This window comes from Uranotaenia lowii, chromosome 1 (assembly GCF_029784155.1).
Source record: "Uranotaenia lowii strain MFRU-FL chromosome 1, ASM2978415v1, whole genome shotgun sequence".
NCBI classification, from domain to species: Eukaryota; Metazoa; Arthropoda; class Insecta; order Diptera; family Culicidae; genus Uranotaenia; species Uranotaenia lowii.
The window spans coordinates 176,458,219-176,481,746 of record NC_073691.1 but is presented as its reverse complement, the minus strand read 5'-3'; the positions used below and the strand labels follow the sequence as shown (position 1 = coordinate 176,481,746).

The following is a 23,528-nucleotide window of genomic DNA, read 5'->3' as shown; positions in this document are numbered from 1 at the left end:
TTCGCTTCAACGTAACTGCGGGACCGGTCCCGACTACAGTCTACAGAGTACTGCCGGTCTAGTTCTTAATAATTCGTCGGGTTTCTAAGCACACATAATATTAAAGAGAGTTTGCAATGTTTTAGGCATGTTCAATCTCACTTACCTACATAGTACACTTTCTGTGGGTCGATGGTTTCAGCATTTGTAGGATGCTAGCTATCATATTCTCGAAAGATGTACGATTAGAGTTAAGTAAAAACAAATCTCTTCGAGGGAACATTAAGTTTCATTGAGATCATCCTGTATGTGTTTGTGTTCTTTTTTTTCTCAAGGAAGTTTAACTGCCAGGGTCATTCTGTCATAAGGTGTGTTTGTGTTCGTTCACGTTTGATTTATTTAAAATGTGTTACCTACACTAAGAAGCAAAACTAAACACAACACTTGAGGCAACAGAAATTTAACTAAATTTGTAAGATTTGATCCAGTGGTGCATCCAGTACTTACTAGAAATGAAACTGGAATAGTTTTTCCTACTACGGAACTACTCCTACTTTCCTACTGCTACTCATAGAAAAAATGAACGCTCGCTCCAGAGAAGGTTCTAAACAAAATGTAACAAAAAAAAACTTAAACCACCCCAAATCCCACTCATCTCGATACCAAACATCAGCAAAAAGCAGCTGACAACTTCCATTACTTTTAATCAACCTTTCATCTGTCTTTCCATCTATTCTGATCCGGCTTTGCCGACTTTTTTTCGTTTTAAATTTCAATCCTCTCTTCATCCAGTCAGCGGCAGTACTCCTGAGGCAATCGCCAACGAGGATGTCATCGAGCAGCTGTTCGTCCTGGAACAAACGGACGACTTCCTGGCCCGGCTTAAAATTGGTCACGACTTGAAAGGATTTTATGGCAACTGGGCCGTTAAGATTCAGGTGTGATTTTTTCTCTGCATTTCCCATAGACATAAGTTAAACTTGAACCACCTTGGATTGCACCTCAGCAGTTTGTCATTCGAATCACGAAAAAAAACCGCAGATAACGGATCTGGTTTGCTTTACCTTTTTTATTTGTTTGTTCTTTCTTACCCTTTCGGAACAGGCATGCGACCGAGGTGATGAGTACCAACTGAAGCCGGGCAGTAAAAAACTGTGCGAAGACCGGGTATACGATATCGAAATTGAACCGTACAACTATATGGCGCCGGTCATCGACTATCCGGAACGGGATAAGCGCATACGACTGCGGTGAGTTGGATTCGTCTGTTGATAAATAGTCTTAGTTCTAATTTCAACCAACAGTAGTCTCATTCCAATCTCGTTAGTTCTAATCCACATTAACATTTTTTTATTGAGCTGAAGTCTCAATCCTCTCTGAAATTTTCAATTAAAAGCTCTCTCAATTCATCTGCACATTTTCAATCAACAGAAGTCTCAATCTACTTTTAAGTTCAAAATCCGCGGAAGTCTCAAACCACTTTCACATTCAAAATCATTAGAAGTCTCAATCCACTTTCGCATTTCTTATCAAAAGAACTATTTATCCACTTCCACATCCACATCCAGCAGAATTCTGAATTACCAATAAATACCGTTTGAATTACGAATTACCAACTTAATTCACGATCTTAAGTCCAGAGAACAGAAGTCTCATTCAATCATTACCATTTCAACAAGCAGAAGTTTAACTCCACTTTTACATTTTATCCAGCAGAAGTCTTAATCTACCTTTGCAACTCAAATCAGCAGAAATCAAACTTTTTTTTCAAACCTGTTCAATCTGCGGAGTCTCATTCCACTAAAGCATGCTTCATGTAGAATTGGGACAAACCTTTGTTCATATTGTAGCGCTTCTGGTGGACGAATTTTGAAGTTCTTGGCTGAACTTTGTATACATTTAACATGGAAGCCAAAAATAAGGAAAAATGATGCACAGTTATTTGGAAAATTCATTGTGGTCTGCATCTAGGCTAGCTAACCAGATGTAATTGCCTAGAAATACATTATGGTACGTTATCAAACAGAACACGGAAACGTTGATGAAGAATCGACAGCCTCAAGCCAATCGTCGGAGGGGAACTGTCGATCGGAACCGTGATTTGGCCAGAAAACTCGATGCTGCCCATAGTACCGTGAGGAGAATTCGACTCCGGGAAGGAATCAAATCGTATCTGTCGTAACTGACCAACGTAACGAGCAACGATGGACGATAAATCCAATGTCAAGGCTGACTTCGGGCAAATCCCAGGTCAAAATGGGGAGATGTTCCATCTAAATTTAATATTTTTTTGTCGACAAATTTGGCAGGGCATAGCCACGGCAGGGTAATGGCAAAAAAACGAATGTTTTCGTTACAAATAAGACAATGACGCCGAAACTTTACCAAAAAGAGTGTCTCCACAAACTGAATTTTGCAGTTCATTCAATCCCACGACCATCCCGTAATGTTTTGGCAAGATTTGGCAACCTGTCATTTCAGCGAAATCTTTCAAGAATGATATTCAGAGAAAGGGGCCCAGTTTGTTCCGGAAAACCTTAACCCACCCAACTGCACCCAGTTTCGTCTATTGAGAAAAACTGGGCAATCATGAAGGGCAGACTCACGGCTAAAGGAAAGGTTATCAAAGACATCAATCAGATGAAGACCTGGTGGAAGATAGCTAAAACGATGGACGAAGAAGGTGTGCGCCACCTTTTGAGCCGTGTTACAGGAAAAGTTCAAGAATTCTTTCGAACCGTGACGAATAATTTTATTTGCGAAAGTATCAAGAAAACGTTTCATTTGTATAAAAAAAGAGATCTGGAATTAAATAATAAATGATTGTTTTGTTCCAATTTTATCTGAAGCAAGCTTTGTGGCCAAAAAGGCCACTTTGTGGCCAATTTTATCTTTTAAAATATGCCTTTTTTCGCTCCACGAAAATGCTTCTAATTAATAACATGCAGTTAGGTAAGGCAAAAGACGTCAAGTTTGTGCGATTCTATCTTCCACGTAGGAAATCACCCGTTGCGCGAGGCTACAACACACACGACTTGTTTGGCCGAGAGCAGGTCTACGAATGGGGTTAGCTATACATACAACCACATCGATATGTGTTAGTCAGCTTGTGCTCGTGATACAACCACATTGAACTGCGGTTGGGGCGGTAGGTGTCCGATAACAGATTGAGCCCTGCACATCTCCCTTCTCCTCTAATGAAAAATTTTTTTTTTTAATTCTGGTATTCAATGCAGAATTTGCTTCTAAAAAAACAATTCAAAATCCAAAAATGATTCAAAATTATATTTAAAAAGACTTCTCCATATTAGTTCGAAGAGATCTATGTTTTGAAGTGTTTTCAATTTAAATCTTTATTTTCTATATTTATTCAGCCTGTGTGGATTCTGGTTTTGGAACAAACAATAGACAAAGTCCTTTCGTGGTTTCTATTTTATCAACTAACTAGCTGACCCGTTGTGCTTTGCTACACCTTCCGGAAATAAATGTAATTTGTAATAATTCATTCAAATTTAGATTTTAGAGAGCATTTTTTTTTTAAATCAAACCTCATCATACTTCAGAATCAACAACTTTGAAATGAGAGCTGCAGCTGCAGTTCTGAATTGCAATTCAAAGATGGTATATATTATTTACTGAAACTTGATCTCTAAACTCGTTTTTCAAGATCTGAAATTTGTACTCTGAACCCAAAAAAACCTTTTTGAATATGGTCCCTTCTTTGGAAAGCTCTTTATCTTAAATTTACATGGGAGCTCACCCATCTTTTTCAATTTTATCTCCCACTGCTTGAAGAAGGTAGGCAAATTAAACAGGCTCGATACCCAAACAGCACTTATCATGGTAATGAAAAATATATTAAATAAGTTATGTATTAAATCCAGTGCAAATTTCTTTTTTTTAATAAATTTACTACAGTAAAAATATAGATATTAAAAAAATATCAGTTGCATCACTAAATAAGTTCTCAGCGTTTTTTTTTATTTTCTCTGTGAAAGTCAAATATTCAAAAATGTTGGCAAAAACAAATTTCTAAGTTTACATTTGTCCCGTATATTGGGGCAAGTGTCAATGCAAAGCTTATTTACAGATGCGTTAGAGTAATGGCTTTAAAATGGATTTAATACGAATTCCTGCTTTTTGTTCTATCAAGTTTCACTGATATATCTGCAGTATTCCTGCAATATAAATTTATGTTTGTTGCTTCACTTTTAACGAATGCTGTTCAAAGGGAATGACCTTCATTTACAAAGACATTTAAGAATTTTCAATATCCGCTTCAGTTTCAACATTCGAAATGCCCCTTCTGGTGTTTACAACATATTGAATCATTTTGAAGATGAATTTCTTAAAAGTTCGACGTTTGCCCTTGCCCCACCGTGTAAGTTGACAGAAGGGAATATTGTTTTTAACACTTTAAGGGTATACTAAAAATGTCTCTTAAAAATTATGCGTCCAGTTGAATATCAGTTCTAAAGTCTCGCTTTTCGAAAACGAAGTGGATCAAAAATCTCTTTTATGCAGCCATGTAACACAAAAACACTTTTCATGTTAAGTACGTACTTGGATTGGTATGTAAGCAAAAAGTACGATGGATATTTCAGAATTATTTAAAATAAAAAGCTCCCATTTTCATTTCTAAATTCGTTTCAATTGTGTATTTGGGCCGAAGTAACAATTTCTAGAAGAAAACATAATTTTTAATTTTTTTTTAACAGAAAAAGTTGAACGTTTTAACATGTTCTAATGTTCCTTGAATGAAAAGTCGAATGCTACCTACATTAACACGAACTAAATATGGAAGTATTTTTGCAAATCTTTCAATTGGTTTTGATTCGATTGATAAAATACCAATCCGTGTCACATCTAGGCGTCATTTATTACCACGTGCTGTGTACAAATCAAATAAGCAAGAAAAAAACACATCTAAGTTGCATATCGCCCCCACGTGTTTGAGAAACAGGCGCCTTATTGTTAAATTTTCCAGCAATCAATGAACAGTGTGCTTTGGGTACTATCCTCTTGCGACGACGTTTGCTCGCCCATGGAGACGAAAAACAAACCCCTCAAAGAAAATATGCTTGGTTGAGAAATACGCGCCAAAATATTCCTACTGATCAGTATGCTATGCCTGGGTAACTTTCCTTTTGCGACGTTGGATCGCGACGCCTCGACCATAGAAACGAAAAACAAACCGCCCAAAGGAAAAAAAAATCTCAAGAAAATGGATGTCATGACTTTAATTTGTTTCGAAAAACTACAAATTTTGTATGGAAGCCTCTCCTTCCTTAAGTCGGATGGAGTTTTGACTGTTACAGAAACCATCCCCGGTCTCAAAAACCCTCAGATGCCAGTTTTGACGATGATCGGTTCAGTAGTTTCCGAGTCTATTAGGATATATTGACAGTTTTACACGAACACCACCTTAGCAGGAGGCCTCAGCCATAACCTCAAACCATGGGAGAACAGAATCTATTGTTGAGAAGGGCGCACGATAAACGCGTTTTTCCGGTACTCATATCGACAAATTCGCCCTATGGAAAAACGATACACGGTGTTCGTGTTTTGATTTTTTTGGGCGTTCAGGGTTGCCAAGTGCATTGATATTTGGAAAATGATTATACTTTTTAATTGCATTGTTATTGAAAAACCTTTTCATAAGTACTGAGAATTTGCAATATTCCCGTAGATTTCTAGAAAAAATGAAATGCAATTAAATGCGTAGAAATTGATTGCAACATTTATCTGAACGGAATAACAACTGCCTGTATCGCACACTTAAACGATGTAGCGAATTATGTGGATTTGTTTATAATAATTAGAGCATGCAGGAGATTATTTTCAAAGTCAACATAGACGGGCTTTCATTAAATTACTTTTTTTTGTGACAGTTAATGATTTGGCATTCGTTTAGAAGTTAGAAACAAAATTTGAATCTATCAATTAAGCAGTATATGAAAACATATTTCAGATGTTTTAAATTCACCTTGAAAATTCATTAGAAAAAATATGGCTTATCTTCATCCATTTTGGGACGCTTCATAATGAATTCAAACGTTTAGCTGTTGACATTTTAAAAAAATAATCAATTCCGAAATATTATAATTAGTTGAAATCAAACAAATACTGATTTCAGTAACGCACCTAGCATCACTGGTGAGGCCGCCAGCAAATCAAAGTTTGAGGTTATGGCTGAGGCCAATTTTTCGCCAATACTATCGTCCGTATATACCCTTATAGGGAACAGACAGACAGACAAACATTCATTTATATATATATAGATTTTAGCCGTTTGTTCAACTTCTTCTCAACATCCCAGCAAGCAAGAACATGCATTTGTCCAGCAAGCAAGAACATGCATTTGCGGATTTATATTTTTCTATTATTTTTTCTAAAAATTTCTTCTAATTTGTAATTACTGACAACGTATGATTCAAGTCATATGCATTTAAATATCTCATAAACAATAATGTATTTCTATCGTTTTTCTCTGCAACCATCTTCATAATTAAGATCAATAGTAGTTTTCAATGGTGAAGTCGATCTCCCGTCGTGTACTTGCATCCTGCATTTTTTTTTTTGCTTTTTTGATGTCCATCCGCCCTCATTCTAATTTCATGAAATTCAATTCATGTTTTTCACTATCAGATTAAGAGATGGAAGTTTGCCTGGAAAACTCCAGAGTTACTCATTCCTTTTTGCTTGAGGTCATCATGATACATTCTGCTTCTTTGCCTGTATCATTCAAAAGCTAAACTTTTAATTATGGGTACTACTGGGCAGTAAATCATTCAACGGCATGATTTGTTTTCCTTTTTATTTTTTTAAGATAAACAGTATTCATTAGCAGCTTAAACTATTGGGTACAACCGCCAACCTGCTGATTATAAATTACCCATGCTTTCATCTAGGTTCGATCGTTTGATCATAGGCAAAGAAGGCTATTGCATTATTCAACATAACAATCGCTTTTTTTTTTTACTAAAACACAGTAGAAAACTGTTCTTGTTTTTCTTCTAGCTTTTGACAGATCACTCGTTCATGAATGATTTACTCTTTTTTTAACTACAATTTAGAGGATCCGTATTATACGCAGCGCTCTAGATCCTACATTTGACTACCCACTGCGGCATTTGTACAAACTCGAACATTTGTGCCATCTGTCAAGTCAGTGTAAAATCTGTCGGATTTCTATACGCTTACCGCTTTTCAGCCAACCTTTGTACGGATAACTGCGACTGCAAAACATTGCACGAAATCCAGCTTTCAATGAAAGGGCAATTAATCATCTCAACATTCGGACTGTACACCAAAGTGCAACTGATCCATAGAGAAACTCAACGTTTTTATTATTTTCTTTTAACATGGTAAATTTTAACATATCAAGTATTTCCCTTCTAAAATTTTACTCAAATATTTCGTTTTAAAAATCAGTTCAAAATTGTATTTATGTGTTGTTTTTGCTGTTCATTTTCCATACATGGGCCTGAGGAAAGAGACTTAAGGTTATTGTATGTTTTTGTTCAAATTCTTCAATTTGATTTCTTCCACACACAGGCTAGTTTCAAAGTTATAAATTCTCTCAGATTCATTTTACTTTCCTGGATTCATCTTACATTTTCTTTCACCTTGAGTCTTTTTTTCTGCTTATTTGATTTTAATTTTTCTATTTACTGATCATGAATTCTCAAATTATTTCTCTTATGAATCAGTGCCTGTGCCGCAGAAAGGATCTTAAATTCTCGACTTCTTAACCATACCATAGCTTCACCTAGCGGCTCTAATCCAGTATTTTACCTTTTTTTCCCATAACATTATAAAAGAACGAATTCCGTTACCGATTTTAAACTTTTCTCAAATTAAAAGTATTAGGAAATAAGCATGTTTGGCATGTAACGTTTAAGATCTATCAGCACTGTGTTTCTTACTTATTTTCTTTTGCCGAACTACCTAACTTGGGATTACTATAAGTCCGGAAACGTTTTAATCAAAATGTTATCGTGTATAAGTAGTTGCCACTTCTTTAGCCCAATGAATTCGCAAATTTAAACAGTAACAGCAACTCAGATGATTTTAATTCTAATGAATATAGGAAATTGCTGCTTAAACCTTGCTCGAGATATTTGTCTTCATTTTAATTCGGTGCTGCCTTTTTTCCAAGCCGTTTTACTTATCGGATAAACCTGAGTAACTAAGAAATATTTTTTCAACGGAAATTCATGAATGCAAACCTCACTCATACATTATTAAAGTCGTATTTTGGAATGCACTGAATACCTCTTACGCAGTCGTTTTGTCATGTAAAACTAAGGTTAACTTGCTTTCAATCCGGCAAATCAATACTATGACCAAACAGTCTTCTTTGATTCTAACTGTTTGTTTGCTCTCCAGCCGTTTACATAAACGAATGATGGTTTATGTTGAGTTAAAGATGGGTTCTTGATTTATTTGCCGTTATATTCAATACTTCTTTTTTTATAAACTGATCCTAAGGCATCTTTCTTCGCAACTATTGGCACACTTTCAATAAATAATAACGCTTTTCATTTAAAACCTGTGTAGCAGCATTGTTTCGTCACTCCTTCATGATTGTGTAATCAGCTTAATTTTCCAAGACGTATGCCTGCTTTTAGGCATCTTGTTGATTCATAATTATATTCAATCGAAACAAATTTGTATTTTTTTTTCTAAATTCATTTTTCTCAATGGGCTGAAAGTTTATAGACATATTTTTATTCCTCTTTCGAATATGTTTTGGTAAAACTGCATTAATGTATTCTTATAGCTATCTCAACCAGCTTGTCCTTTCTTGTATGCTGGAAGACATTCCTCTCCTCTCGTCGTTGCTTTCCAAGTTTTTTAACATCCTTTCTCGACCGCACTCATGCATATTTTTTTTAAGTGTAAAGTATGCGGACTTTCGTCTTGCTTATTAAAATATAAACAGGCTCACAGCCAACTTTTTTTGGAAACAGCCTCCTAGCATGCTCTTCAAATCAATAAATTAAACGAATAAAGTTGACTCTAAACGCGCTGGATTTTTCCCAAAATTCCAGGCGGAATCTAATCTCACCAGACTAGCAAACTTTCCATGTGCTCGAATTTGCCTCTTTCCAAAGCGGACTCTCGTCTTGCTCTTTCCTTTTAATTTACAAGCGGACTCCCACCCAGAACGCTCTCGTATTGTTCTCTTCATCTTTTCAAATGAACTGTGGTATCGCTCCTTTATTCAATTATCATGCGTTCCATTAATAGTGGAAGGCCAGCGGACTCTCAACGCGCTGCCGATTTCCAATTCCAAAGCGGACTCTCGTCTCGCTCTTTTCATTTTCACGAACGGACTCTCGTCTCGCTCTCTTCTTTTTATTAACAAGCGAACTTCCTCCAGCACGCTTTATTAAAAGTGGGAGGACAGCGGACTCTCAACGCGCTGCCGATTCCCAAAGCGGACTCTCGTCTCGCTCCCTCCATTTTTCGAACGGACTCTCGTCTCGCTCTTGCTCGAACGGCGGACTCTCAACGCGCCATGTTTTTTTTTTATGCGGACTCCCAGCTCGCATATTGTTTGCTTGTTTCTTCCAAAAACACTTGCACAACACCAAGAAATTCTCCATTTAAATTTGTTCATCACTTTAACACTTTCCACTGTCCCTCGCGGAAGGGTGATTTCCTACTTTTCTACAGGTAATATTGCCATGGCACAGCAATACTGTCACGGTCGTCAATGTGCGATTCTATCTTCCACGTAGGAAATCACCCGTTGCGCGAGGCTACAACACACACGACTTGTTTGGCCGAGAGCTGGTCTACGAATGGGGTTAGCTATACATACAACCACATCGATATGTGTTAGTCAGCTTGTGCTCGTGATACAACCACATTGAACTGCGGTTGGGGCGGTAGGTGTCCGATAACAGATTGAGCCCTGCACAAAGTTGAAATTTTTTTTCCTAATAGATATGGTGAAAACGAGAGAACGGAACGTCGCCGACCGTGGCCTAGAGGATAGCGTTCAAGTCTTCTAAGCCAGAGTCCATGAGATCGAATCTCGGTCACGGCACTGTGGGCTGGTGGTGCTAGCATTTGTAAGATGCTAGTCATCATGCCCTTGAAAGATGTACGCCTCAGTGTTAAGTTTGAATTAGATCTCTTCAAAGAAACATGAAGTTTTACTGAAGGCCTATATGTGTGTGTGTTCGTTTTTTCAAAAGTCTCCCCATCATTCTATCCTACAGAGGTAAACATTTTTTTCGGGAACCTTTAATGACTACAAACCAAAACAATGAAATACAATTGTCCACTCCATTTAGAAGATTATTTATGTCATGATTTGAAATGATTAAACAGCTTAAACTTGGCCAAACCAAAAGTTTAAAACTGACATTGGTACATGTGTGCCCAAAGATGGCACCTTTTTTATTGAAGAAAGAGATTCGGAATCAAAAAAAATAATCCACTGGGTCACTATGGGCAAACCATGAGGCGGCAAAAAATATTATTTATTTTTTTCAACGCTTTTGTTAATTTTAAATCATGTGAAAATAGATTTTTTTACATAACAGCTAAGACTGTGTTCGATTTATACTAAGGTTGCCATGTTGTCTGGTTTTACCTGGATTCGCCCGGATATTTAAAACAAAAATTGGGATCATGAACGGTCTTTGGAAGCCTAAAATACGATTTGAAATCTGTCGATAAGTTTTGATAAGGGAAATTTGTTTTTCAATTTTATTAATGATTTTTGTTGAGTAATTGTCGGGTTTTGACAAAATTTGCCTGGATATTGCCTGGATTTATGGTCATCAATTTTGAAATTGAATGCTCGGATTTTGCCAGGTTTTTATATACAATTACCTGGATACGTGCTGAAAAAATCTTTATACTCAAATTATACTCATTTCCCAAGCAACCAAAAGTCCCATAAAACCGGTACGAAAAAACTTAATCAGTCCCATCATTGATCTGAAGTACGTTCTATGCAGCTCAAGATTGAACCTCGAGCTTCTTGGTAACAAACGAACACACTACTACAAGGCCACGCCAGCCAGCCAGAAACGTAGCACTTCAATGCACTTCTTGTGACTTTGTAAATCCCGTTTAGAGTACAACGTAAATTATTTTCGCGATTTCCATATACATATACATATACATATACATATACATATACATATACATATACATATACATATACATATACATATACATATACATATACATATACATATACATATACATATACATATACATATACATATACATATACATATACATATACATATACATATACATATACATATACATATACATATACATATACATATACATATACATATACATATACATATACATATACATATACATATACATATACATATACATATACATATACATATACATATACATATACATATACATATACATATACATATACATATACATATACATATACATATACATATACATACACATATACATATACATATACATATACATATACATATACATATACATATACATATACATATACATATACATATACATATACATATACATATACATATACATATACATATACATATACATATACATATACATATACATATACATATACATATACATAAACATATACATATACATATACATATACATATACATATACATATACATATACATATACATATACATATACATATACATATACATATACATATACATATACATATACATATACATATACATATACATATACATTTACATATACATATACATATACATATACATATACATATACATATACATATACATATACATTTACATATACATATACATATACATATACATATACATATACATACACATATACATATACATAGACATAGACATATACATATACATATACATATACATATACATATAGTTCACTCATGACAATTGGGCAAAATACGTCACCTACAACGTTCATATAAATCATCTATGCAACTTTCAAGTTCAACAATGAGTACATATAATTCACTCAAGGAAATTGGACAGATGTTTCTCTCTGGCAGCCAACATGTGACTTTAAAGCCTGCATTTGTGTAAATATGTGACTTTTGGTTGCTTGTATAATGGGTGAAAATTACCCATTTTTTATTATTTTTCATATTTTTATTATTTTCATTCCGAAAATAGTGCTTTGAGTAGGCTGGAAAGACTTTCATTGTATTTTTAGGACCCAAAACGAGATCTTAAAAGTGAAAAGAGTTTGGAAACATGCGGACCTTTTTTTAAACTTGTTTTACTTATTTTTAACATAGATCAATTAAATGTGTAAAATTTTAACGGTTTTAATTGAAGCTTTTAAAATAACCATTCACATGGTGTACTTTAAAGTAATAGAAAAAAAAATTCCGTAGAAATTCATGCAAATTAATTTTTCTTTATCAAAAAAATTTTTCAATTCATCAAAATCTTATGTTTGTGGTGTATCCAAAATAATGAGGACATCTTTGTCCAATATTTAGTTATTAACTGGTTTACATAAAAAAGCGACCCAATAAAATTCAGTTTTTGACTTTTGGCCACCCAAAACCCCATAGTGTGGGCGTGGGAACGCTTGCATCCGGTTTAATTGGATTCCATGTTTGTTGCAGACTGGAGCCCCTGATTGCCGGCCGGCCCCTGTTCGACACCGAGGGCAACCAGATTCCCAACTTCCGGGCCACCGACACCGACGGTGGCCAATACGGCGAGGTCAGCTGGACCCTGGAAAGCCAGGAAGGTGAGTAGTATAAGGATAAGGCTAAAGATGGGGCAAAAAGGTGTCAATGGTGGTGTGAATCCTCCCCGGTGATTTATACTGTTATTCGATTGCAGCATCCGGTACGGATCATCTGCTGTTCGATCTGATACCGGCCGGGAAGAACGAGATGATTCTGGTTCTTCTGAAGGTAGACGTTGTCGCCGGCAAGCAATATAGGGTGAGTGAGCTAAATACATATTTTTTTGAAGGTTTTCAACCTATCTTTATTTCTAAATTGTTTTCCGCAAGGCCAATTTTTTTCTTAGTATTCAAACGGTATCTCCATGACATTATGAAAGGATACTAGGAAAAGGCTGGATAGAAATTAATGATTTATGTTAAAGCTATTTTCTCAAAATGTTCCATCTGCATGGAATGGTAATGATTATTTCGTTCACCTGCATAAGTGTCTAAAGCTTCTCAAATAACCTTCTGATACTATTGATAGCTTTCTCATGATATCCCCCTCATCCGACTTTATCGTACCCCGGCGGCAGAAAAAACAAAAACTACGTGACAGGAAACAAAATTCCAAAAAAGTTTCGCTCGTCGAAACCCTTCCTAAGAACGGCTTTGCGTAAACATTTCCCTGTAAGCGCTTGTTTCTTGAAACTTTACTCACAAACATGTTTTGTGTTTCTTTCTTCCCGTTTTTTTTTCAGATCAGGGTCAAGGCCCAGGATGGTGGCGGCAGGGAAGCGATCTCGGTGGACGTTCCAATCATCTTCATCGACAAGAACGGGCAACCGATGTTCGAGGTGGGGAGCTGGAATACGGACTTTACAGGTGAGAACGATGGGTTGTCGTGAAAGTTGCCCTGTTTATTGTTTTCCGGGGCTGCCTTATTTCGGGCGTTTTATTACACTTCGCAGGATTTTGCTGACTTGCTGGGCGAGTGAAAATTGACGCTACCAATTTATAAGTTTTCAGTCACCAGGACAATGTTTATCGAGGAGGTTATTCTTTTCACCCCTCTTATATGTGGAAGATACCTAGCAAGGCCGTGCGAACGGTGGAGGGGGGGGGCAGTATTAGGGGTGTAAACCCCTCCCCCCATAGAGTTTTTTCAAGTAATATTTTTGAATTTACCATAGTAACGTGGAACTTCTTGATCCCATTATGTGTTTAACACTAGAAAGATCGCACCGCACCAGTCAAAATGACTGGTTTGACAATTTGTTTGTTGAATACTTCGTTTTAAAATTTCTCAAAAAATACGACTTTTCACAAATCTGTGTATTTTTTATTCCTTTAGCTATTTTAATAAGCGACAAATAATTCGCCACGGACTCTTGGACCGTAACCCCTCAAAATGGCTGGTAAAATTCACAACCCTATAACTCAAACTAGATATAATTTTTTCGCGTTCTTTTAGTTTCGAAAAATTTATCAAATAACCGAAAGATTACAAGAGCCAATAACATGTTGTGTAAGATATTTGTTACCTTTTGATTCTTGATTTTATTGAATTTTTCGTTAATAGATTGCTAGATTTATATGTTTTGTGCAAGAATATAGTATGCAATTTAGTTGAATACAAGCTTTCGTGCAATTTATTCCAATTTATTAGTTTTTTGCATTATTTTTACTATCCCCCCTCCCTTCGCGATTTTCCAACCCCAAGTGACAAAAGAAGGATTACAAATTTGTTTCGGCCTAACTGTTGCGTTTAATTTTATTTTTTAAGCGACTTCTCTGCTCAATAATCTGTAACTTAGCCAAGCAGTTTATCACGTTTTCCACGCTTGTTTAGTTTGTTATTTATACTCCAAAGGCCGTTTGAGCGTGCGAAAACTAGAAATAAAACCAACATCCTCCGAACGAAAGCACATTAATTGTCGCTCCCAAGAGAAAGCTAATTTGTTTAACGCTTTATGAATCACCCCGTCACCAGTGGAGGAATAGGTGGAAAACTTCACGATTTTTTTTATTTCGGTTTTCCTCCCCAACAAACAGGTTGGCATGCAAATTGCCTTGCTGTGTTTCCACTTTCTGCGTTCGCAACTTCGGTATACAGTAATTAATAAGTTTTATGAGTAAAGTTTTTCCAACGCGGTCCTTCACGGGGAAACTCTTCGCTGCCACCTTTCCTAGGAGGTGGTAAACTTTTCCATTGAGCAAAGACAGGCATTTATCATGTGACTTGTTTGGATGATGGGGCGGCCTGTTTTTTTTTCTTCGATGTAGGTAACTCTTGTGTATTTTTATCGGAACCATCTTGTTTTTCTCCTTCAGCTGCTTTTGTTTACTTCTGTCTCGAGCTACTTGATGCACATCGCTCAGCACCAAGTTATAAACTTCTTGGACCATGAGAGTGGGGGTTTGGCTCTAATCCTTTTGGCTTAACAACAGAGGCCGCCCCAAGATTTAATGCTTGAAAAGGAAAGGGTAGGTCGAAGTTGAAATTTTTCGAGTGATAAACATTTTAATTAGATTCCGCTTGATGCCAGGTAACAGGGCCACGCTTAAGCTAGGCAGCTTCAAACGATCGGTCCCTTATTTTAGAAAGAAGTGGCAGAAAGGGGTAATAAAATTAAATTTAACAAAACACTCAAAATGGGTGTCGGAACAAGCGGCATCGTTAAAATTATTCCTTTTGTTGGCGAACCCAGAGGAGCACGCTATTTTTTATCCGGTGTTTGGCTGAGATGTTCTTAGTCATGGGAAGCAAACAAGTTTTTTCATCATTCAATAGATGAAATGTTCACAAAACTACTTTAGTTCTTAGAAACAGAAAAATTAATGGAATCAGCTTGTTATTTTTATGAAACTTGTTATTTTTATAAGTAACACTAGCTGACCCGGTGTGCTTTTCTACACCTTTCAAAATCAAATAATATTTTCAGAAATTATACCAATTATCATTGTTTTGTTGGCATTATTTTGAATCACATTATGACATAATTCATAAGCAACCCCTATAAAATGAGAGCTGCAGCTGGAGTTTCGAATTGCAACACAAATATAATTTAAACTAATATTCTGAATCTTGATCTTTAAATTTGTGTTAAAGATCTGATAATTTTAATCTGTTTCCTCAGGCTTTGCCCTAAGAAAAGGAGGGTCTCAAATCAATTGTACGCAAACAAAATATGGTTGTTTTTGCTTGATATGTTCTGGATTTATGCTAAAAAACCGATAAGAGAGCCCCCCTCCCCTGTCCTTTCCTTTCCCCCTTCTGCTGAATGAAGATCGTGATCTTTAATAATGTACCCCATTTTCTTCCCAAAATCCTCCAAAATCGTTCCCAAAAATCTTTTTATGTCAAATATAATTCCATTGGTTGATAAGTCAAAATTTATATGGAGCCCCCTCCTTTCTTCCCCTCTCTACACTGTAAAGCGTAAGGGTCTATAACTATCTCGTAACCAAGTACCTTTAAATGCCATATTTGTTTCCATTTGTTGACTTCGTTAGCATAAATTGAGAACTTATACTAAAAAAATTGTATTGGGCTCACCTCCCTCTTCCCATGTACCTAATCATTGAAAGGAGGATGGTGTGTCAGATAATCATAGAATCATACCAAAATGATTTTCCATGTTAAGTTTTGTCCATTTCTCGGATTTTGTAAAAAAAAAATAGATGTAAGCTTTCCACTTCCCTTCCTATGTTCCCAATTCTATTATCCTACGCAAGAAAGGAATTGTTTCACATAGAATAATTTCTCGTATTGAAATACCACTTGAAAGGGAGTACCATCCCCCTTCCATTCTGCCCATTGAGTAGAGGGGTGAGAACTTAATATTCATAAAAGTATTTTTCGTACTCAAATACTTTTTGATGCCAAATTTAGTTTCATTTGCTTGATCAATTCTCAAGTTATGCAAAAAAATTGTATGGAAGGCCCCCTTTCCCCCTTTATATCTTTCCGCTGAAAAGATGGGGCTTCAATTTATAATAGAAACATTTCTCGTATCGAAATATCCTCCCATGCCAAATTTGGATCCATTTGCTTTATTAGTTTTGAAATCATGCAAAAAAAATATGAAAGAGGCCCCCATTTCTACTGGAAAGAGTAATCATTGAAATATTTTTCGTATCCAAATACCTTCCCATGCCAAGTGTTGTTCCAATATCATAATTAGTTCTCGCCCCTCGAGCAACCTGGAGTTCTTCACAAAAGGAATAGTCACATGCAACACGTGCAATGTACCACTCACAGTTTCGCATATTGTCGGAGAGTGCAGGTTGTACGCAACGGAACGGCAGAGCAGCGGAATCGGTTACGACTCATCGGCAGCTTTAAACATTACAAACGAGAACAAGTTATTGGTATTCCTGAAAAGTACAAAATTGTTGGATAAACTGTAGAATTAAGACGAAATGTACACACTTTTTTAAGAGGAAGAATGACCAAGATGGTTAAAATCCTCTATAAATAAACAAAATAGAATAGAATAGAATTAGTTCTCGAGTTATATGAAAAATTGTAAGGTAGCCCCACTACCCCCTTCCTATCACCCAACTAAGAGGAGGGAGGTGTACCTTATATTCATAGAATTATTCCTCATACCTAAATACCATCCCATGCCAAATATGATACCATTTGCTTGATTGGTTCTGTATTCACACTGTGTATCAGTCAATGCAAGATTTGTGTAGTCACCCCATGCTATGCTATGCTATGCTATTTTTAAGGAACGAAATTCACAGTTATTGTTCACAAAATTATATGACACTCACTTAACCTTGATCCGTCCCTGACATTTTAACCTTTTTTTTATTTTTACTCTTGTTTTTCAACCAGTTTTTACAAAACCCTCGAAAAGTTACTCAAATATGTTTCTCAGACATATCTACAACACTTCAGTTTTCCGTTATTCAAAGTCTAAGAAGATAAATCCGAAAAACATGCTTCGGAAAAAAATAGACTGTAGGTCAGCTACAGAATGCTAAAAATAATTTACTTAGTGTCCAAGAAAACTGAAGTTAGAAGTTATACGCTGCACATAAGGATATTTTTTTTAAAAAAATTTTAAGATCATGACCACAAAAATGTAAAAAAAGTGGTGAACAAGCGTTGTTTTCAATCCATGAAACGTCAAAATTGTCACACCAGATTTTTTTAGAAAACAGGATTGAAAAATTGACGTAATTTGGCACTTTTTCGCATCTTTAGATTGTTAAAATATGAAATACAGAGTTTTTAACGAGTTTTCAAAGCTAGCTGTTTTTCTAACTTTTTATCAATTAGCAATTTCTCAAATTTTCTTGCACTTAAATTCTTCTTTGCACTGGATATTGAGTATATTTACTCAAGATTTCCGCAATATCTATATTCACCAGAAAGCAATAACACTTTGTTCGACTGCATATCTATAAAAAATTCTTGAGCTTAGGGGAAAAGAGGGAAAATGAGCCACTCTACGACAATCAAAAATTGGAAAACACCAATCGATTAGCAAGTAGCAAGGTAGATTGCTTTTATCGGAACTATAACATTGTACATAAGAAATATGAGAAGTTGGGGCATAATGAGGCAATTATAGTCCTTTTTTTATAAAAAAAAGATAAAGACCATTATTCGATTCCTCGTATTTTTTCACAAAAAGAATGATTGTTTTTTCAAGCACGGCGTTCGTGCCTGAATTGGGTACCTTTTTGGCTCGAAAATTCCCACTGTGCAATAACGTGGTTTCGCTACCAAATTTGTTTCGAAAAAAATAGTCTATGGCGTTCGGAGTGAAATTGATAAATATTTGGAAAACGTGAAATCATCAACTGGACCTTGCGCACTGAGCATTCGGAATTTGGTAAACTAAATTTAGACCAAACTTTTTGAAAAATACTGAAGTTATTTAAAGTGAAACATTTTTATTGTTAACAGCAAATTATGCCGCTAAATGGTTAAAATAGAAAAATAAAAATGAAATTTTTAATTTATTCCTAAATTGACACAAAACGATAGGAAAAATCTGGTAGGGGAGATGAGGGCATAACGAGCACCCAGGGCATAATAAGCACTCCTTTTTTCTACATAAGTACGTATTTTCTTAAACAAATTTTCATAAGGACTTGTTTCGTACTACCCATAGTATTAATTTTTCACCAAAAAAGAAATATCCTTTTCATCTTTACAGAAATATTAAATAATAACCAACCAATATTATAATTTTTGAGCACCACCAAATAAGCTTTTATGACCTTTATATCATCTTAATGTGAAATGTACGCACTGCAACATGATCTACACATTGTTTCTCAATTTTTAACATCATGAAATTTTTGATTTTTCACTTTAATCAATTTTAAAACGCGTTTTTACTTTAATTTGTTCACTAGAGGCGAACAGAGCACTATCAATGAAGGCATAATGAGCATTTTCTGCCGGGAAATCTAGCAGCGAATTCAACTCGATGAAGTCAACTGAATAATAGAGCTACAGCTTGGCTCGTTTCGTCTGTCGATTTGGCCTATTGGTAAGGTGTCGGAGAGGTAATCAATAGACTCGAGCTCGATTCCTGTTCGAGGGGATTTTTTTGCACATAGGGGAGATGGGGGCATAATGGCCACCTTAAGGAAAACGGTTATTTAACCATAGAAAATAGCTATAATATGGAGGTTACATTATTGTTTCGTGTTCAGACACTTGAAAAGCCTATTCCCTAACGAGCTGAAACGTGAAAAACTAGATGAAAACGTTAAAAAATGCATTTTAAAAAAATTTGCCAAAAGCTGAAAACCAGCCACTGTGGAGGCATAATGAGAACCCCCCCTGAGGCAGTATGAGCACCATTAATCAGAGCAAGATGTGCGTTTTTACCGGGGAATCTAGCAGCGAATTCAATTCGATGAAGTCAGGTGAGTCGTAGATTCATCAAACAAAGCAATAACAAAATAATCTAGATCTGTTTGTAGAATACAAACAATTCACGCACGCTCATACATTAAGTGCTTTGTTCGGAGGATGATGCTACTAGCCGTATAATGTAACAATAAAAAATCGATCATGAATTGTGAATGGAAAAAAATCACCTCGAACAGAAATCTAACTCTAGTCTTTTGATTACCTCTCCGACACCTTACCAATAGGCTAAATTGTCGGATGAAAACTAGTCAAGGTGTGGCGCTTTAAATCAATTTTAATTCGCTGCTAGATTCTACGGCAGAAAATGCTCATTATGCCTCGATAATATGGTGCTCTATATGCCCCTAGTCAACAAATTTAAGTAAAAACGTGTTTTAAAATTGATAAAAGTGAAAAATCTAAAAATTTTTGATGGTAAAAATTGAGAAACAATGTGTACATCATGTTGCAGTGCGTACATTATAGATCAAGGTTATTTTAAGATCATAAGAGCTTATTTCGTGGTGCTCAAAAATTATAATATTTTCGTAACTTGTAACTCATCTCCCCTACCATTCATGATTGTTTTTTTATTGTTACATTATACGGCTAATAGCATCAAAGCATCATCCGTCAAACAAAACACCAGAAACATAATGTATGAGCATGTGATAATTCTTTGAATTCTTCAAACAGGCCTAGATTATTTTGTTATTGCTTTGTTTGATGAATCTACGCCTCACCGTTTAGTGCAATCATGATCATGAATGATAAATGAGGTGGCCATTATGCCCCCATCTCCCCTAATGGTTTCATACCAAAGCGGAATATGGATATTCTGCTAGTGAAAGGTAAGAAGCAGAAATAGTCTAAAAATGGAATGGATTTTTTTTTTAATTTTTTGGAATGGATTCGATTTTAAGACCTCTGGCTTAGAAGACTTGCGCTCTAACCTTTAAGCCAAGGCCGCTGGCTAAATCTCATCATTGCTATCTATTACACAACTTAAAAGTTTTGAATATTTTCTGTTTATTTTCCTAGAAAACGTTAATGGCACAACGGAAACTCGGGAAATACCTGAGGCTAAAGATCCAAGCGTTGAAGATGACCAGGATTCAAACCAAATCTTCTATTTTATTGACAGTAAGTAGTTCTCTTTTTATTGGAAAAAAAGATTAAATGGTAAACCCGCTTCGTTCACAGCATCATTCGAGGATCACCAACTTTTCAAGCTAGAAGAGAAGACCCGTATTCTTAGGGTAGCAGAGCCTTTGGATCGAGAAGAAGTAGCACACCATACAATTCGCATAATAGCGACGTTTAACGAACAGAAACCTCCAGAAACTCCTGACGATAATTCGATGCTGGTGGTCAATATCAAGGTCAACGACGTTAACGACAATCCTCCACGTTTCATTGTGAGGAGCTATGCAGCTGGAATTACCATTACCGATAGGAATCGGAATCTGTTTACGGTAGTGGCTGAAGATCCCGATGAAATCGACTCGATCCGTTATTCTATTCAGGAGGGTTCCCTGCAAGGTCACGGAAACAACCTTGTCACCTCGCCGATGCCCTTTGAACTCGATCCCGTAACCGGAGTTCTACAGTTGGTCGGAGAAGTGACACGGGACATGAGCGGATTCTATACCTTTACTATCGTTGCGGAAGATGAGGGTGAGTTATTCCATAGAAGAATCTGGATTGAATTAGGACCTAATGCTTTCTCCCAACTAGTGCTTCACAACGACAAGGTAACTGCCACAGTTTATATCATCGCGGAAATTAATCGAGTAAAATTCGTTTTCTTGAACGAACGAACCTTCATCGACACCCCGGAAATAAGAAATACAGTAAGTCTAAATAACACTTTTTATTGTCAGTGTCAATGTCAAGAACTCGTGATTTTGTTCCACAGATCAGAGAAATATTCACCGAAGCTTACGAGCTCGAGTGCAACATTGATGACGTTGGTCAAGGAACTATTGAAAAATCTTCTCGACAAGATGCCGACGGAATCACTGATGTACGAGCCCATTTCATTCGAGACAATATAGCCGTGGAAGCACTCGAAATTCAACAGTAATATCAAAAATATTGTGGTTTCGGAATCATCCGAAGCTAATAACATTTTTTTTTTCTCTATAACCAGACGCTCTAACGATCGGCTATTCGTGACCAACCTCAAACGTGCCCTTCTAGAGAAAAATCTGAACCTTCAAGATGTGCCCATCAGCAGTATAGATGAGATAGCCCAGAAAAATGAACTGCTTGAAATCGTACTGATTGTGGTGGCCTCTGCGTTGGCGATCGTTTGCGTCATCCTGCTAGTGGCGTTCTGCATCAAAATTCGCAGCCTAAACCGACAGCTTCGGGCCCTTTCTGCGAACGACTTCGGCTCAATAGCGTCGGATCTGCAAAAGCCGGGCCGCAAAGTCCCGACGACCAACGTTTTCTCCGTTGAAGGTTCCAATCCGGTGCTGAACGATCAGGATTTCATTAAGGGTGCCTACGATGACGTTAGGTTTGTTGTGATTCATACAGTAATGTTCAAATTTTTTTCCTCAATTTGATGTCATATTCTTTCTAGTGTTCAGTCGTACGAATCGGACTTCATCGGAATAGATAACGATCTATTCGCCAACAATAGAAAAGTAAGTATTATTTTCTCAGTGTACCTATGTAGGACCAGACTTCGACCATTTATGACATCAATTTTCATGTTTTACCTTCCAGGACAGCATCAATCCGGCACTGGTAGATCACATCCGGCAGCGGGTGCTTAACCCCTTGGCAAATGGGTCAAAGCCGAATCCTAGCGCACCTCAATCCGACGAGAAATCAGGAATCGAACCCAGGATTTATCTGACGCGAGATGAGGGAGAGTCCGGGACCGACGTTAACCGGGACGAGCTGGCCCATCGATTTTAGACAGTTTTGGGTTACCAACACTTAGTTAAACCATCTTATCTCGCTTCTCTTTACTCGATCTTGAAATTTCTTGAAAGTTTTAATTCGGAATTCATCAGATAAGAAATCATTAGCAGCGATTTTTAATCGTACAGCCACTAAGCGTTTTTTCCTATTTGAAGAGGGATTCTAGAAACTTAAAGTACAATTTACTGTTTCTTCAACTTTGTATGTAAATACCGTCATTAACTATCGCATTTCATGATATGTGAATGTACTTTATTAAAACTAATTGAAAACATATGTATCGAACTTTGTGATGCTGTTGCAGATTATTAAAATAGATTTTTTATTTATTGAAACTTAGTTGCCGCCAGTCTTTTATTTTCTTTGGGATTGAAAATTATGCTCGTCGTGAGAATTGAAGGAGTTGACTCAAAACTTCAAAAATTTTAAAGTTGACCTAAAGATGGAGTTTGTTTCTGTATCTGGGAATGCAGACGGGTTTATTATGATGTGGCCGAGGTGATCTGCGCTACCCCGGTGTTTTAGATTAATATTCCGATTCTCAAGTCTTCAACTTTTTGTAAATTGATTTTCGGCATATCGGTGAAAATGTATATTCTTGGAGAAAGAATATCAGAAATCAATTTACAAATATCAATTAACGGTGGTTAACTTATCTTAAACATCTTCAACTGAATCTTACTGAAGCACCAATCCAAGCTCCGTGGACCACTGGGTTATTTGCTCCAAAGATGGAGAAAAAAAGGATGTACAAATATTACAAGTCTTGATTCTGGATTCTAAACTAAGCACATTTTTGTTCATACTTTGCATTTTAGGATAGTATTTTATTATTGTGAACTATCCCACACACAAATTATTGTTCTTTTAAATGGAAAAGATTTCTGGAACTTGTCCGAACATTTCTTCGACCAAAGTTGGCCCATGGCCGAAGCTTGATAGCTAATCGATTAAACGCCGTCGCATAAATTAACCTCTAAAAACCCCTCTTGAGCCAATTATGACTCCAGCAGTTGGTACAAGGGCAACAACGTCTAAGAG

General features: G+C 36.3%; 1 protein-coding gene across 2 annotated transcripts in view; it reads left to right on the top strand.

Moving 5' to 3' along the window:
• Nucleotides 1-22,822, top strand: part of LOC129761049 (cadherin-23-like) — a 62,115-nt gene extending 39,293 nt beyond the window's left edge. For both annotated transcript variants that reach the window (XM_055758756.1, XM_055758762.1), the window contains exons 11-22: nt 772-917; nt 1,084-1,229; nt 12,612-12,739; nt 12,835-12,938; nt 13,423-13,546; nt 20,592-20,693; nt 20,754-21,227; nt 21,288-21,403; nt 21,469-21,632; nt 21,703-22,074; nt 22,141-22,204; nt 22,287-22,822. In XM_055758756.1, coding sequence (XP_055614731.1) covers nt 772-917; nt 1,084-1,229; nt 12,612-12,739; nt 12,835-12,938; nt 13,423-13,546; nt 20,592-20,693; nt 20,754-21,227; nt 21,288-21,403; nt 21,469-21,632; nt 21,703-22,074; nt 22,141-22,204; nt 22,287-22,481 — 2,135 coding nt within the window. In that variant the 3' untranslated portion in view covers nt 22,482-22,822. The remainder of the gene's footprint in view (nt 1-771; nt 918-1,083; nt 1,230-12,611; nt 12,740-12,834; nt 12,939-13,422; nt 13,547-20,591; nt 20,694-20,753; nt 21,228-21,287; nt 21,404-21,468; nt 21,633-21,702; nt 22,075-22,140; nt 22,205-22,286) is intronic.
• The last annotated feature ends 706 nt before the right edge of the window (nt 22,823-23,528 follow it).